Consider the following 20,676-nt stretch of genomic DNA (forward strand, 5'->3'; position numbering starts at 1 on the left):
GCGCCTGCGCAGAAACGTCGAGCGCCGTCAAAAGCGCAACGACCCGCTGTACCTACTGGCAATTGTGAAAGATGCCGCCGGGCAGCCTGTTTTCGTAGCCGCCGTCGGTGACGCATACCTCGGGTGACACAGCGGTGGCGCTGTGTTTTATCGGTAACGCAGTCCAGCGTCTAGGCATGTTACGCTGGACCGGATGATAACGAGGTGGAGGTGGCGCGGAAATATGCGCAGAGTGTGTCGCCACAGATTCTTTGAGATTGCTCGTAGACACTCACTGTTCTGCATTTCATTTGTACACCGAGGATGCTTACCTCTTTAGTTTTCTATCCGCCTTGCTTACCACAGAAAAGGTTCTCAGCCCGAACGAATTTACAACTCTTCCTGACTGCCACCCATCATTCTATGTGAATGTAGATGGTAATGAAGGTTTGGTTCCAGATTAAGTTTTCAATGAAATAGTCTTGTGTAACTTGTGAAACCTTGATTACTGTACGAAATCACTTATATTATTGTTTTTAGGGCTCCCTGGACTATGAAACAATCATGAAAAAGTTGAAGTACCTGGAACACGTAGTGGATGAAACACTACGACTTTATCCTACATCATTATCGTGAGTAGACTCAGTGTGACAAACTGCGAAGAACTCATACCGACAAACTAGGCTTGGTACCAAATTGCGCGCTTATTATCTGCTGAGCAGGACCCTAGACAGCAGCTTGATTAGTTGACTCAATGGTAACCCTCTACAGTTGGTTTGAAAAGCAAAACAATACACACATACTCACAATATGGTCCGTTCTCTATAAATGATGAGGAATTGTGTTATGCAGTTGGCCATTGCACTAAAAAAAAAAGAGAGAAATTCTGGAGTTTCAGGCGCCAAAACGAAAGCACAATCTCATCAAGATGTGCGCTGTAACGGAAGACTCCACAATAATTTTTCGCCGCCTGGGTTTCATTAACGTGCACACAATGCACCGTACAAGGACATTTTTGCATTCAACCTCGTCGGAATGCGGCCGCCGTGACCGGCGTTTGAGCCCGCGCCCGCATGCTGAGCAGCGTAACGCCGTAAGCACTCGGCTACCGCGGTGGGCGTTAACCGTTGCACAGCTGCTGTCAGCAGAATCGCTGACACCAATGTTTCTTGCACCCGCAACGATAACAAATCTCCAGAAGTTTTCCTGCATTTCATTCTGACCCTGTATTCAAAAACAACTGTCAAAATATTTGCTTGATAGCAAAGATATTCGTTTACATTACATGTAAATTAATAGCTTGACTGAGGATCAAAAGGGCGATAAAAAGACGTGGTCCAATTCGACGTAAAGACGTTTGTGATGTACCGGTTTTCTCAAATAGGAAGATTAAGTTGATCTGAATTACTGAATTATGACTAAAATTATGACTGAAGGCCAAGAATTACGCTCCGCAGTTTTTTAACTCAGTGATGGAGCATGTTACAATGTAAGTATTGGATAACGATGCTGTAGACTCCCTAGATCCCCAATGTTGCAACCACAGCTCAGCTATTGCATGTAAATATAAGCACCTCAGTTAACCATTTCTGCAATTATTCAGCAACATCTTGTTTATAACCATAATTTATTTCTAAGTTAAGTGTGGCTCTGGTGAATGCATTTGTATCATAATACATTCTCTTCTATTGAATGAATAATAGTTCACAACGGGTGTAAAAGCCCATGTCTCCTTACTTACGAAAGAAACTATGAGTTTACAATTTTAATTGTTGTTCAAGCAGTCAGAGACCTTTTGAAGCATTGTTACTTTATATAGTTACTTCATATAGTGAAAGACTTAGCGGTAAATTCATGATTCGTTTTTTCTGCAGAAAGGTACATGATATAAATATCTACTGCATCTGTTATCCCATGCAATGTTCGTTTTCAGGGGTGTGAATCGACAGGCCAAAGAAGACTTCGAATACAATGGCATCAAGTACAAGGCAGGTACAAACGTCATGGCAGCGTTGTACCAGATACATAGAGACCCACGATATTTTTCGAACCCTCTGGAGTTTAATCCTGACAGGTGAGGGAACTTACTACTTACTATACTGACACTCCCTCTAACGCAAGCTTGTGGACCGCATTCAATTTATTGGCAAAGAAAGTGCACTACTCAGGGAATAATGTTCAGAATAAGTGAAACACAATATGTGATTTTATTGCTTATTTGAAAAAGAAGCGCATGCTACACTTTACCGCTTGAAAGGAACGAAAGCATTAGGGAGAAATTGAAACATTTTGCTATTTTGAAGGAGACATGTTTTAAGCTTATTTCAGATAATAGTTTTTACATGAAACTAAGAATTGTCCTTTGGCTGCTCAGTTCGGAGCCAGAGGGGCTCAGAGTAAGGCTGTGTTCCAATATCCTTATTTCCTATAGACGGCTCAATATATGGTTAAGTGGACAGCGACCGTCTTGAATGAAGCTGTAATTGTGACGAAGTCGGCTAGAAAAACAGCTTCCCGGAGAAAGCGTCGAGATAAAAAAATAAAAATAAAGGAAGAAATGCAAGGCCATTCAGACCTTCGACGGTGGATGACTAGTGGAGCTGTAAACATCGTGGTTGGAAAAGTTTTGGTAAATGCTTTATCGCATGACTCATTCACACTTAGTGACGATGGTCCCAATGGCTTTGTGGTCGGTATGATATGCACTGATCGGTGTACTCTCAATAGCGGACACACTGTTTGATAAGGTCAAATCGATTCATGCACGCCGCTGAGTGGTCGGTTGTGCCGGACCGGTGTGGCATCGCAAACGAAATCTGTCCAGTACTAAACGTGCAAGCCACTCCCTTTGCAGTATCGGCACACCCACATTGGAATCAACGAGAGCGACCAGAGGGGTAGTGTCATGGCAACTAATCCACGTAAAGTGAGTAGCCATGGACCTTTCAACACCGCATGTCGAAATCGAAGAAAGGTTTGCAGCTCTTCGCCGCATTCTCCGATTCGTGACACACGTCGTCAGGTATGGCTTGCCGCTTACGTGCGCCTTCTCGGGCATGATCTTCGGTGGTGTTTGCCGCGTACCACCGTCGATTGTACTCTCGTCTATGTTCGCATCATTGCGCTTCGTAAGCCTGATGCTCTTCGGGAGTCCTAACCACGCATGGCCTCCCATGGCAACTCATACTGAACGCTGCCCAACTAGGTCCTTTACGGAGTCGCAACAGAGCCTAGATGAGAACAAGCACTGTTTTCTCCGAGGCAGCCGATGGCAGTTTTCGACATGCTGTTCTGTATGCCGTTTGCGTGATTCCAAAGAATATAAGCACTGTTCGCTTCGCTTTGCTGAGTTCTTGTAGCGTCTGCCTTACGGGGCTATGAACCATTGTACGTGTGCTTATGCGGGTATGAGCCATTAATCAGGATAAGAGGAGGAGCAGATTTTAATGAAGAGAAAGGAGGAGAGCTCGGCCTGGAGAGCGTGTCTCTAGCCTGTTCTGTCACTGATATAATTGCTGATGAGTTGCAGTGCTGGTTTTGAGTCACAGAACACTGTCCACTTCTCGCGACTCTGTTGCAGTGTGCAGCGAACTGCTTCTCGAACACCGGTCAACTCAGCTGCTGTAGACGTCGTCCTGTGTCCGATCTTGAACCGTTGTGCGATCCCCATTCCTGGCACCGTGTAGGCCGCCGCGGAAGAGGTCTGTGTCACAGAACCATCTGTAAAAACATGTTCGTTATATCCATACATGTAAGCAATGTATGATAGCGCGAAATGCTTGAGCCCAGCAGGCGGCAACTTCGACTTCTTCATTATTCCAGGGATTGAGAGTCTCACCGTTGGCTTTGCCATCGTCCAGAGTGGAATTTCGGGTATGTCATACGGTTCGAAGTCCGAATGCAATAAGTCTTGCTGCGACAACACGGCTTCTGAGTAGGCGGACACAGGCCGTACGCTTATGTTCGTGAGTGGATGATTCATGTGTCTAGTCAATAGCCTTAGATGCACTCGCAATGGCTCGTGTTGCAGATAAACTCGAGCTGGGCACGTTCGTGCCTCTGCAATAGTGCCCCAAGTAGACGCACATCGTGGTAGACCTAGGCAAATTCTCAGTGTGCGAGCCTGAGCACTTTCAAGTGTGCGTACAGCCGTTGTACTAGCCCTAGAAAGTACAGGCGCACTGTAGCGGAAGTAGTCAACAAAAAGTGCCTGGTAGAGCTGCAGAAGAGATGAATTGGATGGCCCCCATGATTTTCCAGACATATGTCGAATGATCTGAGTAAAGCTGTCCAGCTTTTTTCTTAATCCAGAGAGGTGCTTCGACCAAGATAAGTCACGGTTGATGATGACTCTGAAAAACTTGTAGTGGGTTACTGACGGTATAATCTTCCCATCAATCATAACGGGGTAGCAGGCCATTGACTTCCGTGTAAATGCCATGATTACACTTTCTTCCGGTGAGAGCTGCAGTCCGCGACTGTTTAGGTATGTCGACGTTATTGACGCCGCGCGCTGCAGCTTGGTTTGCACTTGCAAGGGCGTTAAGCTCGTGGTCCATATACATATGTCGTCTGCGTACACAGAGACCGAGACTGTGCCTGCATGTTCTTTGAGCAGTCCAATGAGAACCATATTAAATAAGGTTGGGCTCAATACACCTCCTTGAGGCACTCCACGATAGACGGGGTGGTTCTTTGTTTCACCGTCTGGAGTTGTCATGAATATCGTTCTCTCTTGAAGATAGCTGGCTATCCATTGATGCATACGTCCCCCGACGCCCCATTCTTCTAGGGCACATAAAATTGCATCATGAAGAACGTTGTGAAAAGCACCCTTGATATCTAGAAAGACAGTAGCCATTAATCGACGGCGACGTTTCTGATGTTCAACAGTTGTTGCTAGGTCAATGACGCTGTCGATTGACGACCTACCCTTTCGGAAACCTGTCATTACGTCTGGATATATATTACGCTTCCCCCAAAACCACTCCAGGCGCGTCAAACCATGCGTTCCATGGTTTTACCTATGCAGCTGGCAAGCGCCACAGGTCTGTAGGAGACCTGTGGTCTCCTACAGACCTGTGGAAAGCCAGGAGCTCTTCAGTCGTTCGAGGGCCTAGATTGAGCAAGCTAGCATAGGTAATGCCATCAGGACCAGGCGCACTTGAGCGTCTTGAAGAGGAAATCGCTGCACGTAGCTCTTGCAGCGTGAATGGGAGGTCGAGACGATCGTCCATTGTTGAAGGAGCACACCTGAGAACTGAAGCTACCGATGTTGTAGATCCAGAGAGGTGTATGCAGAAATCTTCCGCGATTTCCTTCTCACTGCACGTCTGGATGATAGCCAAAGCTCGGAAGGGACGTAGCTGTTGTGGAGGAGATGGTAGTGCTCGTACAACATGCCATATTGTGGACAATGGTTTTCTTGGGTCCAGGCTGGTGCAAAAGGACCTCCAACGTTGTCTGTCGAGCTTGTCAAAGTATCTTTGAATTTTCATTTGCGCACGGCGTGACGTCGTCAAGTCTGATATCAATTTAGTTCGCCTGTATTTCTTCTCGGCGCGATGTCGGACTGCCCGCAGCTCTTCATATATAACGTCAACGGGTGTTCTTGAATTTGATGTTTGGATGATGCGTGTTGTTGCGTGCATTTCTGCTCTAACGTGCTCTTCAATCTCTTTCGGTGAAATCAGACAGTTGCAGGATTCTTCTAGCTTGTTCTGAAATAGCATCCCAGTCAGTGCGTCGCGTATTAGAACTTGGAGTCTTGTAAACCATCTCAGTTGTACATAAGTAGGTAGGTGATCGCTGCCATACGTTTCAGCATCTGTGCACCAGGCAGGGGAAGACGAAATGCATCGTGAAGCGATAGCTAAATCGAGACAGCTGCTGTACGTTGTGCCACGAAGATATGTTGGTGAGCCATCGTTCAGGATATCAAGATCATTGCTGCTTGTGAAGTTAACAAGTTGTCTTCCTCGAAGATTTGTGATCCTGCTACCCCAAAGATGGTGGTGCGCGTCGGAATCGCCTACAATAATATGAGGTCCTTGGCAAGAGTCAAGAACAAGTTTCAGGTGTCCAGAGTCAAATCTTTCCCTGGGAGAAATATAGCCACCGATGATCGGGATTATCCGGCGCTTTAGCTTCAGTGTTACAGAGACGTACTCGTTGCTGTTATGCACCGGAACTTGGTTTAGCGAATACGTGAGGTCACATCGCACACATAGTAAAACTTTGCTAATATTTCCAGTGTTCCCAGACGTGAATTGTTCATATCCAGAGAGTCTAAATGGCGATGTCATATTCAGCTCGCATATTATGATAACTGGAAACCGATGCTTGAGCACTCTCTGTTTAAAATCTACCAGGCGACCCCGTAGACCTCGTGCGTTCCACTGGAATATTACGGAACCGCTTATCCTTTGCTGTAGTGACAACCTTGAAGTTGATGATGCCATGGCGTTTACTAGCTTTCATACAGCAGCAAGCACTGGTTCTAGTGCGTCGAGAATTTGCACCGCAGCCTTGGCAACGGGCGTCTTAACTCCGATGAGCAGCATTCGCAAGGAACGAATCAACTGTGCAAGCATTGCCTTGATTTGCCCATCCGACGATGAAGGTTCATGTTCACGCTGGCGTTCCGGCTGCACTTCCGTACTTCGAGGTGGCAGGGAAGGCCATATAGTAGTGTCCTTGGTGTTCAGAAGAGTAGACGTGGTTAAAGGTGGCTCTGACGTTTGAGGGCTAGCAGGAGCGCGCGACGACTTTTCCTGGAGTACAGGTTGCCCTGTTGTCGATGCTGATCTCCTTTTGCGATTACGTGAGCGCCTCTGGCGGCGGTGGACCTTGGTAGCTGCTTCTCTGTGTGTAGATGGATCTCGTACCATTTTCCTTAGTACGGACATTTCAGTCTTTAATTTTGGACACTCTTCAACGTTGCCTCGTGCAGCCCATCGCAGTTAGGGCACTTCAAGTCAGAGCCAGCACACGTCAACTCATCGTGATCACCATCACAGCGCGGACATGTCATCTTGTTCACGCACACAGCACTTACATGCCCGAGTTTCTGGCATTTACGGCACTGCAAGGGCCTAGGGATGTATGGACGGACAGGATGTCGCACATAACCCACTTTTACATTTGTTGTTAAGGTCTCTCCCTCAAAAATGAGTTTTATGCACCTCGACCGTCCAAAACGGTGTATGTCTGTGATATGGACAGTTGAGGAGATTAGCGTGGGGGGATCATCATTATCAATATCTGTATCGACATCGTAGATAACACCGGCGGTGGTGCTGCCTCCATGTACGATGAATGAGCGGACAAGTATATTTCCTAGCTCAGTTCCACCTTTCAAAGTGTCGAGGATGGTTCGTCTAGTCACATCAACAGTAAGTATGTTTCTTCTGGGATTAATTCGGACCTCTCTGATTTGCCCTGGAGCCAGCCTCTCGAGATAGGCAGTGAGAGTTTGCCTATTGAGGGAATTGAGGTTGCCTGTAGCAGCGACGGGGATGTAGGCGGTTGTGTAGGCTTTCTGTGTGGGCGGCTTATTGTAGTTAAGCTCACTCACGCTTGATGTCCTACGAAGTTTCCTCTTCAACCGACGATTTGTGACCTCGGTATATCCGCCGTCAGAATCCATGTCGTCAACGTCTGAGCAGCTCGATGACCTTGGCAGAGTCGCGTAGAGGTGGTCGAGCGCAGTAGACCGACTTGCAGCTTGGAGGCCAGCCCCCAACCTTGGCGGCAGAGGAGGCGGAACGTACGTCATTGCTTTTGATATCGTACCCGCCGCGAGGGCGTCGGTACGCACAAATTGATGACTGATTAAGATGCGACTGGTTAAGATGTGTCCAATGCGGAAGTGATAGTGCTAAAGAGAGGACATAAACGGGCCTATCGAGAGAGAACGGTGATGCGTTGTTAGCGATGGCGCAACCATGACTGAAATTGTGAGTGGATTTCACTGAATAAGTTGAGTCAGGCCCGGCTTGGTAGCATAACTCCAACAAGTTAGGTTAGCTGAAGCACCCAGCTTTGTGCCTTATTAAAAGTGGGACTTCGATAGGAATACAGATTTCAAGTGCATTGATTTTACGAACACGCTTTTCCCAAACGATGAAGGCGTAGCTGGTTTGTTAGATTCTTAATATAGCATTACAGCAGAATGCGGAAATTGAAATGGCTTAATGAGAAAAGTAAAAGCTAACCTGAAAATTTTGCTGAGAATATAACTTCTTGCGCCGCTACAAAGAATTTCGCTTTAGTTTGTTGCGGTACGAACTTAAAATCACCAGTGCAATCCAACATCCGGGACAAGTTCAAGCTACCTTTAAGAAATTGCAGATACAAGACCTGATAAAATAGACCTAAGAAGGAAATGTCTTAGCAATATTACCTCGCTGTTATTTTCACTCTACAGTTAGGTAGCACCTTTAGGTGTACATAGATTGCTCGCACCAGAATGAAAGCACCACATGAGTTTGATACACAGCCGGCACATGTATTGTTAGCGCAAGGGTGAAATGAAACAAAAGGAGTGAGAATGAGGATAACAAAAAGACAGTGGACACGGTCAAGCGCTTACATAATCTGATTTATTTAGGAGAGAAACCGATGCAACAAGACAACCAAATGCGCATGCGTGTAACGCTTACGTCATAAACACAACGTCAAGTAAGAAAAATAGAATTCGCTACCAAAGAGATACACTTGTAACTAATATAATCCGAGCCTTGTTTTTTTCACAATATGGTCAGCTTCCAAAATTTCCTGTCCCAACATATCATCACTTGTGCCTGGTAATATTCTCATGAAGCCTTGGTTAACATTTTAAAACGCTAAAATGCCTTATGTCGAATATAACCAACTGGTACCACAACAAGTCTTATTCCACACAGTCACTATGATAGATCCAGGAGTGTTCAAATAATCTTACTATACGTATTCCCCGGCCTTTCTTCTACATGCGATTTTTTTGCTAGCTTTTTGAAGCAGACCTATGTTTCTATGTATAGGCACCACTCATGATGCCAACGTGCCCTAAACATATTGAAAGAAATAAACAGAACGAAAACAAAGAAACAAACAAAGGGACGTTGCTAAAAAATATCCATCATTTGTAAATGTTACTTTGAAGCTTCATCGGGCACATTTTTGTTTCATGCTGCGCAGGTTTTCACCAGGAAACGAGGCCTCATTTACGAAAGCAGCATTCATGCCCTTTGGCATGGGGCCTCGCAACTGCGTCGCAATGAGGCTGGCATTGCTAAAAGTGAGGTACACTGTTGCCAAGATGGTACAGAAGTACCGCATGGAACTAGGCCCCTCTCAGAAGGTGACAATTATTTTGCTGCACTACCGAGACTGAGTCTGCCAACCTCACTGCTTCACCTTACTTTTATTATCTCAGTCAAGGGTTTACACGGAACTCTGCGTTTGTAGTTTTCGATCGACTTATCTAGTACAGAGTCGATGTTAAGCGTGAGACCAATATATAGCGTCTATACTTGTACATTATAGAGACTGAGTATGCACTGCATGGCGGGACTGAGGATGGGCGGGATGGGAGGTTTAGGCAGCCAGCCACCTTTTTATTCTCTCAAGTGAGAGCCCTACCACCAGGCCCCAAAACGGCTATGATGAATATGTACAGGTGAGAATATGAAGCGTATGAATAATGCTCACACTAATTTGCCCGTGCCCGCAAGCGGCCAGCCAAGCCACGACTTAGCCAGGAGGGAAACGCCGAACGAATCGTTTTAGGCGCGAAACGTGAACGATATCTGAACCACGATAACGATGTTCCGAAGAAACGTCTACGGGAGAAATGCGATAGTTCAAGGGGGATGTTTGTTCATTAATAATGTAGGGTCCAAGGAAGCGGCATTCAAACTTCTCACACAAACCGGGTGTACGAATGGGCGTCCAAAGGAGCACTTCCTCTCCAGGACGAAAGGAGACGTCGCGACGAGAGATGTCGTAACGTTGCTTGCGATCTAGCTGACTTCCGTGTTTAAGCTAGCACGTTGACGGCATTCCTCATGTCTCGAGGCGAATTGTTCGGGTATACTGGCCGAGGTCTTAGTTAGGGCATTGAACAATTCGGCGTCGATGGTGAATGTCGGTGAACGGCCGTAAACAAGGTAGAAAGGTGAGCACCCCGTAGTTGGTTGGGTAGCGGTGTTGTGAGCAAAAGTCACAAAAGGTAAAAGCTCGTCCTAGTTGTCTTTGGTTTTGCCCGATATACATTGATATCATATCTATTCGTGTGCGATGAAATTTCTCGGTTAAGCCATTTGTTTGTGGGTGACATGCGGATGTCGTCTTATGAACTGTGCCACAAGCTCCGAGTACTTCTGCGATCATTGTTGACATGAAAGTCTTGCCGCGATCGCTTAACAGTACACGAGATGTACCATGACGCAGCACATTGGCATCCACAAAGAAGGTGGCGACGTCGGAGGCCGAACTAGAGCGTAGAAGAGCGGTCTCTGCGTAGCCTGTCAGCTCGTCAACGGCTCTCCCGATCCATCGATGACCTGCCGGCGTTACGGGCAGAGGGCCGACTAGGTCTATCCCAACGATGGCAAACAGTGTCTCGGGACATGGGATGCGCTGTAAAAGCCCAGCACGAGGCGAAGTCAGTCGCTTCCACCGTTGACATTGGACGCAAGAAGCGACGTACTTGGCCACAAAGGTAGACATGCTTGGCTGAAAGAAACGGTTCTAACGCCATGGTATGTTTTGTGGAAACTCAAATGGCCAGCAGATGGGTCGTCGTGAAAGGCTTCCAGGACTTGTCGTGCATCGAACGTGGAAGAATAGGTACGCAGCGGTGTCCGTCGGTGTTGTAAATGTAGCGGTATAGCACATCATTGTCTTAAATAGTTGCAGTTGTCGACGTAATCTGGCATTTTGTGCAGAAGTAGTTCCGCACAGGCGTTGAATAATGCTGTTGCAGTAGGGGTCACAACGTTGACACGAGGCGAGCTGAGTGACGTGATTGGAAGATAACGTGTCAGTAACCGCTAGAGGTTATAACGGGAGTGGTGACTTAGTCTCATCATCAAGTGGCGAGCAATGGAGAGATGTACTCGAAGATAATAGTGGCAGCGGGCAGCGAGAGAGACCGTCGGCATCTTGATGCTTTTTCCTAGACCATAGACAACGTCAAAATCATACTCTTGTAAGCGGACCACCCAGCGACCAAGGTGTTGAGGCAAATTTTCGATTGACGACTACCAGCTTAAGTCGTGGTGGTCGGTTATGACCGTGAAGTGGCGTCCGTAAAGATATGGTCGAACTTTTCGGATCGCCCAAACTACTGCGAGACATTGCTGTTCTGTGATCGAGTAGTTCTTATCGGCAGCCGTTGGTGCGCGACTGGCATAGGCAACAACTCTCTCTCTCGTGAGGTGGTATCATGCTGTAGATGGACAGCACCGATCCCATGGCCAGTAGCGTCGGTATGCAAACAAGTTGGCGCGTTCTCATCGAAGTGGCAGAGGACAGGGTCAGTGTTTAATGGTTGCTTGAGGGCTTGAAAAGAATGTTCGCAGTCGTCTGTCCAAGGGAAAGCAGTGCCCGACGTGAGCAACTTGTGCAGCGGCGACACCACGGCAGCAAAATGAATGATAAAGCGGCGGAAGTAGTATGCCAGGCCCGAGAAACTTCTTGATTGTTTTTGATTTTCAGGGCGAGGGAAGCGAAGCACGGCAGCAACCTTTTCGGGATCTGGTCGAACGCCATCTTTGCTGATAAGGTGGCCCAACACTTCGATGTTCTTTTTGGCTAAATGGCATTTCCTTGTGTTGAGTTGCAGTCCAGCGTTGGAAAAAAATGTATGTGAAAACTTCGTCCAAACGCTCAAGGTGCTGACGAAATGTAGAAAAATAACGATGTCATCTAAATAGCACAGACAGGTCTTCTACTTAAGGCCACGTAAAACTGTGCCGATCATGCGTTCAAATGTTGCAGGAGCATTACATAAACCGAAGGGCATGACGTTGAACTCGTAAAGTCCGTCTGGTGTTGCAAACGCTAAGTTGTCCTTGTCCGCTTCGTGCATGGGGTTTGGAGGTCTAGACTAAAGAAATATTCTGCACCCTGGAGGGAGTCAACGGCATCGTCGATTCTTGGCATCGGATACATGTCTTTGCGTGTAATCTTATTAAGGACTCAATAATTGACGCAAAATGGTACAGAGCCGTCTTTCTTGCGAACCAGCACAACTGGAGACTACCACGTACTGGACGATGGCCGAATGATGTCTCTTTTGAGCATGTCATCAACGCTATCCCCAATAATTTTCCTTTCTGCGGAAGACACGCGATACGGGCGGCGGCGCACAATCGAACTGCCTTCGGTTTCGATGCGATGTACTGCGACGGAAGTGTGCCCCAGAAGCTGGGTGTGAACGTAAAATAAGGCGCTGTGTTTTTGCAGGAGTGCCAAAAGGTATTCTTTCTGCGCAGAGGTCAGATCGGGATTTTATCGTGGCCGTTAAAACAGTGGCAGCAGTATGATAATCAGTGGTGGTAGACAAAGGTGGTGATTCGTTGTGAACCGGTACCAGCGAAAGAGGTTCGGTGTCAGTAAAGGATGTCACAGTAGTGCCCTGGGAGAGCAAAACTGGCGAAGAAGTAGGGTACGAACAGCGACTAACGCTCTACCGTTCTGAAACTGCGCTAGGCTGGGAGAAATGCAATGACCGCTCGGTGCAAGGAACAAATCACCACTAAGAATAGTGTCGGAAGTGAGTGTTAGAATATGCTCATTGCCCCGGGAATGAAACAGTCGGTAGACGTAGCGAAATGTAGGCTACGAGCATCGACAGTGGACGAAGATTCAGTGTCCGTCATATGAATAGTTCGCTGACGGCAAGAGATGAAAGCTGAGGTGGAGAACAGGAAGTCCCATCCCAAGATCATCACGTAGGTACACGTAGACAGCACGAAAAATTGAATGTGGTGAACGATGCCATCAATGAAAACGCGCGCAGTGCAAACACCGGAGTGCTGAACAAGATCTGCATTAGCACAACCAAGGGTAGGGCCAATATATGGTGTCTTCGGTTTTCGCAATCGAGAACACAAGTCAGTACTAATAACGGAAAGCGATGCACCTGTGTCAACCAAGGCTTCGATTTGGACACCTTCAACACATGCCAAAAGTTCATTTGACGGGCGCTCCGGATGAGTTTCACGTTCTCCAAAGGATGCAGCTTTCCCTCCTGAAGCTGCACCGTTTAGTTTTCAGGGCGGTGATCGGAGGACGAAGTAGCCGCTCGTAGAGGAGAAGAGGAGCGCCGCATCGGTAATGGAGAGCGACGATGCGGGAAACGCAATGAACCTGCAGTGCTGAAGTCCTGTGGAGATGGGGAACGTCGTGGATAATAATCGTAGTCAGAACGCCGACGTCGTGGTACAGGGCCAGAGAACTACTCCCTTTCAAACCGGTCATAGCCACGTCTTTCATCTTGCTGACGGCGTCGGCAAAACCTTGAAATGTGGCCACGGATGCCTCTGTAGTAACAAACCGGTCGAGGTGGGCTCCATGCGTTGTAAGACGGAACAGGCGGTGGTCTTGTAGTGATAGGATTCAGGGACACGTGCGGTGCAGGTGCCTGTTGTGGTGGCTGCTGGGAGGGTGGCACTATAGAGGCAACCTGAGCGTAAGTTGGCGTAGGGATATGGTGCGGGCTCGGGACTTGCGGGTAGGTCATCGTAGCTATCTCTTCCCTCACGATATGGCGTAGGCTGCCACCAGGAGTCGTCAGATGGACCTCAGTAGGGTTTGACGAAGCTTTGGCGTGCAGTTCCTCACGGATGATGGAGCGAATCAAGGCACGTAGCTCGCTGCCTCTGGACGTCTTGAAATCAGATGTGTCAGGGTGTAAGCGGAGAATATGAGGCTCATCGAGACGCTGACACCTACTGATGATGTCTGCGACGGTAGTGGGATTCAGCACTACAAGAGCATTGAATGCCGCAGCCCTAATACCCTTGAGCAGGTGGCGTACATGGCCACTCTCTGCCATCGAGGTGTTCACGCTGCGGCAGAGGGCGAGGACGTCCTCTATGTACAAAGTGCCAGACTCGCCCGAGTGCTGAACACGCTCAGCAAGCTTCTTCTTGGCAATATCGGAGCGGACAGACGAGTTCGCGAAAATCTGGCGTAGATGGTGTTTAAAGGTGCTCCGGTTGACGAAATCGAGCTCATGATTGTAAAACCAAGTTTTCGCAACGCCGGTTAGGCAGAAGGCGACGTGAGCAAGTTTTGCTGATTCGTTCCAGTGCTTAAAGTCACTCACGCGCTCGTATAGCTCCAACCAATCTTCAACGTCGTCACCTGGAAGCCCAGCAAACACCGGTGGATCCTTTTGAGGGGTAGTGATTGTCTAAGAAGGGGTTCCGGCAGGAGTAGGCAAGGTGGATGTCGTGGTATTGGTCTGCTGTCTTGCGACATGATTGAGTGCAGTTGGTAGGGGCGGCGACCCGAGCGGAGCTCCAGGGATGTAGCGTGCGTGAAGCTGGAGAGAGACGGGGAGCGAGAGGGCGAAGGAACCGGACAGCACACTCCACCACTTGTGAGACGAGGTTTAGGCAGCCAGCCTCTTCTTTATTCTCTCGAATGAGAGCCCCAGCACAAGGCCCCAAAACGGTGATAATGAGTATGTACAGGTGAGAATATGAAGCGTATGAATAATGCTCACAATGTATATATATATATATATATATATATATATATATATTTATTGAATTATTTCAACATAGCTTACAGGCCTAATGAGGAGCATTGAGGAAGGGGGGCAAGACAGATGTACACATGTACACCGCAAACAGGAGCAGAAATCATGGTCACAAGAGATGGTTACAGATAAAGAATATTCGGTAACGATCAAAACATCTCATAAATTTTACTACGTACATCGCTCGCGCACATAATTAAACGTCATTTATAGCGTGAAAAAAAAAGAAATACTAACAATCATTAGAATGATAGGTAAATCTCTATGGCTTTCACAATTGCAACAACTTCAGAAAGTCAGAAACCTCTTGAGTAATATAGGGCAAAGGCAGCATGACAACAAGTACTATTGAGCAATGTTGACTCACTGAAGCACTCGAAGTTTGCCTTCAAGAAGACTGTATGCGTAAGGAGCTGCACATTGCTCAAGATGCTAAAGAACTGTTAAAAAAAGCTACTGCTGAGTATGAGGCTACGTCTTTCGATTCAACGTGGCGGGCCACCACATTCCGATAGAGGCGGAGTGTGAAAACAAGCCCATACGATTTAGGAGCGCGTTCGAACGTGCAAGCTTGTTAGAAATAATTCGGAGCCCTAGCCGAGGCGTTGCTTTTTTGTTTTGTTGCGCTGTTTAAATCAAATAATATTTTATGCATATTCTGCAACATTTTAGGGAACCATGGAGCTGGGCCAATATGCGATGGTATCGACGCCCGCAAGAGGGCCCTGGATTGTCCTACACAGTTTGGCGAATGAACGCTGAGACAACTCATTCTATGAGTGGGCGTTTTAAATGGCCTCCCCATGGCATACATGTGGAGTTGTTCATTTCTATCCCTTGTCATCACTACGTATGTGGCTTTGTCATGTGCATAAACATCTGTTATCTAATAAACATTCTTGAGTGTGTGTTGTATATTCTTTATTGACCGCAGGAGTTGCCATACGGCATGTTAGAAATAAATATTAGTGCTCAAAAGTTTTATTAATGCTTTGGGTTGCAGTAATGTGCGCGCTAATGAATTGCGCCCAACCTAAATGTGCAGTGACACAATATTTCCTCCTTCACGTTTTTTTGTGCACATGAAAGATAATTGAAAAATGCAGACAAACCAAGGTAGGTTGTTTTTAAAAAATAGTACAGAGCTTTATTACGACAAAATCACATGCATCAAAAAAGGACGCTCCGCGTTCGTGGTTATGTTGAAACTACTTAGAAGGCGTGGAAGGATAATCGAAATGAACCAGCGCACAAGCAGAGAATAGACCAAAGGGAAAGGAAAGACGCTGGTAGAAGCGATCATGTCATTCGGCTCGTTTGGTTGCACCGTCCCTGTGGCGAACGTCTCAGCCTCTTCTCTAGTCATAAACGGTGTCAGTGGTGTAATGGCATAATGTCGTCGATACGGACAACGTCTGTTTCCATGGGATTAGCGGGAAAAGATGGCTGCAAACTCGTCAACGATACGAAGTCAAACACGACAGCGGACATGCTTTAATTTGTCGTTTTGCGGAACATGAGTGTGTCGCGTTGTGGCTTCCCTTCCATTGTGCTACTTGCTCATCTCCATGCATCCCGGTGTCATTATAAATCTTATCAAATTTGATATGACCCGTACACTCTTATCGGTCGTGATCAACCTGATCAGAATAGAGCTGACGCCTATCAATCTTTATCATTTGTTATCATACTTATCGACTCGATCCAACCTTTATCAACGCTTATTGGTCCTTATCGACCGTTTAAGAATTGCTCCGATCATAGATATCCTGGCTCTGAGACACATATAACTTATTCACCCTCATCATCATCATCCTCAACAACTGATTGACTGCTTAACTGTGTGTGTTGCGCCCTCATCCGATCTCTGAGACATCAAAGTTGGAATTTTCCGGATGTCTACAATGCTCCAAGTCGGCTCTGCATGTGGTCCTGCACATTGCTTTTATTCCACCATCACGAAATTTGTAAATAAACTCTTCATAAAAAATGTTCTCCTTTGACATTCGATTTGTACCTCCGGCGCAACAAATTCACATGGTTTCGATATATTCACCCTCTGCAAGCGTGGGACTTGGGCCCATTGTGTAAGACACATGGCTTCGGAGCGCCCAGGGTCGCTAGTTCGAAACTCACCACGGCTAACGTGTATCGTATAGAAATTTTTTTTATACATTGCTTTCTTTATAGTGATTCGTCTAATGTGACAGGCGGACGGACGGACGTGTTTCCGCGTTGGACCGGCATAGACATGCTTACGCATTTAAAACCAATAGAACATGCTGTCTGTGTATCTTGTCTACGTCTTTGTTCTTTCGTGCTGCAACAAAATTGTTACTTTACCAACTCTGTCAACTTTCGCTCATGTTGCAATACCTATCGTCTTAGCGGATAAAGAGGTCCAAGTTGACCACCAACTCCGGCTACTAGCTAAGTGCTCGTGTCGTGATGCCATCGTGGTCGTTTCACTATCGTCATTCCAGCTTCGTAATCTGACTCTCGTCATGCCGTCATCTTCACACCTTCTACGGCGACCCAGTGGCCCAAGTTGCCTTATTGCTTTGGTTACTAGGTATGTGATGGTCGAGATGCCGTCGTGGTTGTAGTATTGTCGTCGCTCAAGCTTTTAAATGCGAGATATTTATCGGCAAGCATTTGCCACGTTGACGGTATCTATCTATCTATCTATCTATCTATCTATCTATCTATCTATCTATCTATCTATCTATCTATCTATCTATCTATCTATCTATCTATCTATCTATCTATCTATCTATCTATCTATCTATCTATCTATCTATCTATCTATCTGTCTATCTGTCTGTCTGTCTGTCTGTCTGTCTGTCTGTCTGTCTTTCTGTCTGTCTGTCTGTCTGTCTGTCTGTCTGTCTGTCTGTCTGTCTGTCTGTCTGTCTGTCTGTCTGTCTGTCTGTCTGTCTGTCTGTCTGTCTGTCTGTCTGTCTGTCTGTCTGTCTGTCTGTCTGTCTATCTTGCCTCTTAAGGCGACCCAGTGTCCCAAGTTCGTCGGTGATTTTTTTTTAATTGTCATACAAATGCTGAGCTTCACTTTTTTGGGGGGGGAGTCAAAGCCGGGCTGTGCGATTTCTCATCTCTCAAATTTTTTAAATGCTTCTTTCTATCACTATGGAGAACGTGATCATCTTACCTTAAGTATTCATGATCAATTTTCTACAAAATGTAAATATAAATGTGCGTTTTAAAACGTCTCGGATGTCTGGCGCAGCTCCACGTTACTCCATTTCTCCACAGTGAATGAACAAGTGACGTCATCGGACCCTGGTTGCAACACTCCTTACCTGCGTCAGCTGCCTCTATTCTGTCCCGCGCAACGCAGGCGCTTCCAATCTTTCTGAGAGACACTGGTCCGAACCAGATACATTAATTATTTCTATGTGGTGTATTGCGGAATGTTTTGTGGACGATGCGTACATAAAACACCACTAAACACGCACACTAAACGTATAGTTTCTTTATTGTCATCTTTCCTATCTAAAGCGAGATGTTAAACATGCAGCTGAGCAGTTTTAATCCAAATTTTAACCACAATACGTCTATCTTTCGCTTGCCAGTTTCTGCATCACATCTCTCCGTCTGATTCCCTTGAGTAATCGGCTGTTTTCCTAGCCTTAGCACTCATTCTGCGACTCTCAGAGACCAACTGGTACGTTTAAGTATAATTGTGCAACAACAGCGACAACAACAACAACAACAACAACAACCGAAGTATTATTTTCTTATGTACAATGAGAGCTTTTGTACAGAATAAATAAAACAGAAAATTCCAGATATTGGCGGAGGTGCCACTTCCCGAACACATATTGCTCCGCGTAGGGCATTGCCTCTGCATTAAGTATGGAGGCGTCGACCTTTCAAAGAAAGGGAGCTCACGCATAAAAAAATTTGTATTGCTTTGAACCCTTGTGCATGTGATGGAGAGCTGTTCGTGACTGAGTTAAGGGAAAGAAAACCTGCGTTCACAACGGGAAGTATAAAAATGCTGTGAACAATGTAAGACCTGGTACGAGCAACTTTAGTGATATAGTGCTGTGGCAATATAAGTTTATATAACCCGCTTATAGCGCATGTAATATACACGGCATGACATAGAGCTACATATGCCTAAAACGTTTACAGTCACTTTAGCATACGGTAAAAATGATGAAGGCGAAAGCCTGCTCGCTCACGAGACATTGGTTACACGACATTTTCCTTCTAATGCGTTGTTACTTCCTATGACTTGTTTTCTAACACCAAAGGTCATGGGTTCGAGGGCCTTAATTAACTCTACCTAAATTACCTGTGCCTCAGTTAACATCGCCATAATTAACACCAAAGGTCGCGGGTTTGGCTACCGCTAAAGGGCGTGGGTTCGACTGCCCTAATAATTTTATATTTTTTATATGATACAAGGAGATGTTGACCCACAATTTAAGGCGCTGGCTGCTCTTTAGCTCTTGAATAGGTCTACCTTACAACATACAGGGTACGAGATTACATATAAAAAAACCTTTCCATACAAGCACCAGTACTTTTATGGCAACGATTTCACAGTAACACTATGACGTAAGAAACATATGGTACGTAACTATACAAGTTAAATGACTCTACAGTTCTGTAGAAAAGTCTCAAAAATAAATTAAATTTAATTATGGGGTTTACGTTCCAAAACCACTTTCTGATTATAAGGCATGGCGTAGTGGAAGACTCCGGAAATTTCGACCACCTGGGGTTCGTTCACGTGCACCTAAATCTAAGTATACGGGTGTTTTCGCATTTCGCCCCTATCAAAATGCGGTCGCCGTGGCCAGGATTCGATCCCATGACCTTATGCTCAGCAGCCCAACACCATAGCCACTCAGCAACAATGGCGGGTCTCAAAAATACAAACGATACTGTCTCCCAATAACAGTTGCTATTCAGTGGGTGGTACATATATCGTGTAAATACATTATCACATATAGTGACAACAGAACAGTCAACATAGAAGAATCGACATTTCGCCAAGTTGGTTCCGGCAGATCATCTTGAAGGGCCGGCGCGAGAGGACGAACAAAAAAGGCAGGAAACACGCAGGACCGCAGTGAACTCACAACTAACTTTATTAGAAGGCATACACAAATTATGTAATAATAATAATAATAATAATAATAATAATAATAATAATAATAATAATAATAATAATAATCCCCTGGGGTTTTTTATCATCATCATCAGCCTGGTTACGCCCACTGCAGGGCAAAGGCCTCTCCCATACTTCTCCAACTACCCCGGTCATGTATTACTTGTGGCCATGTCGTCCCTACAAACTTCTTAATCTCATCCGCTAACCTAACTTTCTGCCGCCTCCTGCTACGCTTCTCTTCCCATGGAACCCAGTCCGTAACCCTTAATGACCATCGGTTATTTTCCCTCCTCATTGCATGTCCTGCCCATGCCCATTTCTTTTTCTTGATTTCAACCAAGATATAATTAACACGCGTTTGTCCCCTAACCCAATCTGCTCTTTTCTTATCCCTTTACGTTACACCCATCATTCTTTTTTCCATAGCTCGTTGCGTCGTCCTCAATTTAAGTAGAACCCTTTTCGCAAGCCTCCAGGTTTCTGCCCCGTACGTGAGTACTGGTAAGACACAGCTGTTAAACACTTTTCTCTTGAGGGATAATGGCAACCTGCTCTTCATGATCTGAGAATGCCTGCCAAACGCACCCCAGCCCATTCTTATTCTTCTGATTATTTCAGTCTCATGATCCGGATCTGCGGTCACTACCTGTCCTGAGTAGATGTATTCCCTCACCACTTCCAGTGCCTCGCTACCTATCGTAAACTGCTGTTCTCTTCCGAGACTGTTAAACATTACTCTAGTTTTCAGCAGATTAATGTTTAGACCCACCCTTCTGCTTTGCCTCTCCAGGTCAGT

The 20,676-nt window shown here is 46.1% G+C and overlaps 1 protein-coding gene across 1 annotated transcript in view; it reads left to right on the forward strand.

The window, feature by feature from the left end:
• Nucleotides 1-15,645, forward strand: part of LOC129386187 (cytochrome P450 3A14-like) — a 40,597-nt gene extending 24,952 nt beyond the window's left edge. The window contains exons 9-12 of the mRNA XM_055073695.2: nt 520-611; nt 1,913-2,053; nt 9,160-9,322; nt 15,410-15,645. Coding sequence (XP_054929670.2) covers nt 520-611; nt 1,913-2,053; nt 9,160-9,322; nt 15,410-15,499 — 486 coding nt within the window. The 3' untranslated portion in view covers nt 15,500-15,645. The remainder of the gene's footprint in view (nt 1-519; nt 612-1,912; nt 2,054-9,159; nt 9,323-15,409) is intronic.
• The last annotated feature ends 5,031 nt before the right edge of the window (nt 15,646-20,676 follow it).

Source organism: Dermacentor andersoni, chromosome 4 (assembly GCF_023375885.2).
Source record: "Dermacentor andersoni chromosome 4, qqDerAnde1_hic_scaffold, whole genome shotgun sequence".
Taxonomy (NCBI): Eukaryota; Metazoa; Arthropoda; class Arachnida; order Ixodida; family Ixodidae; genus Dermacentor; species Dermacentor andersoni.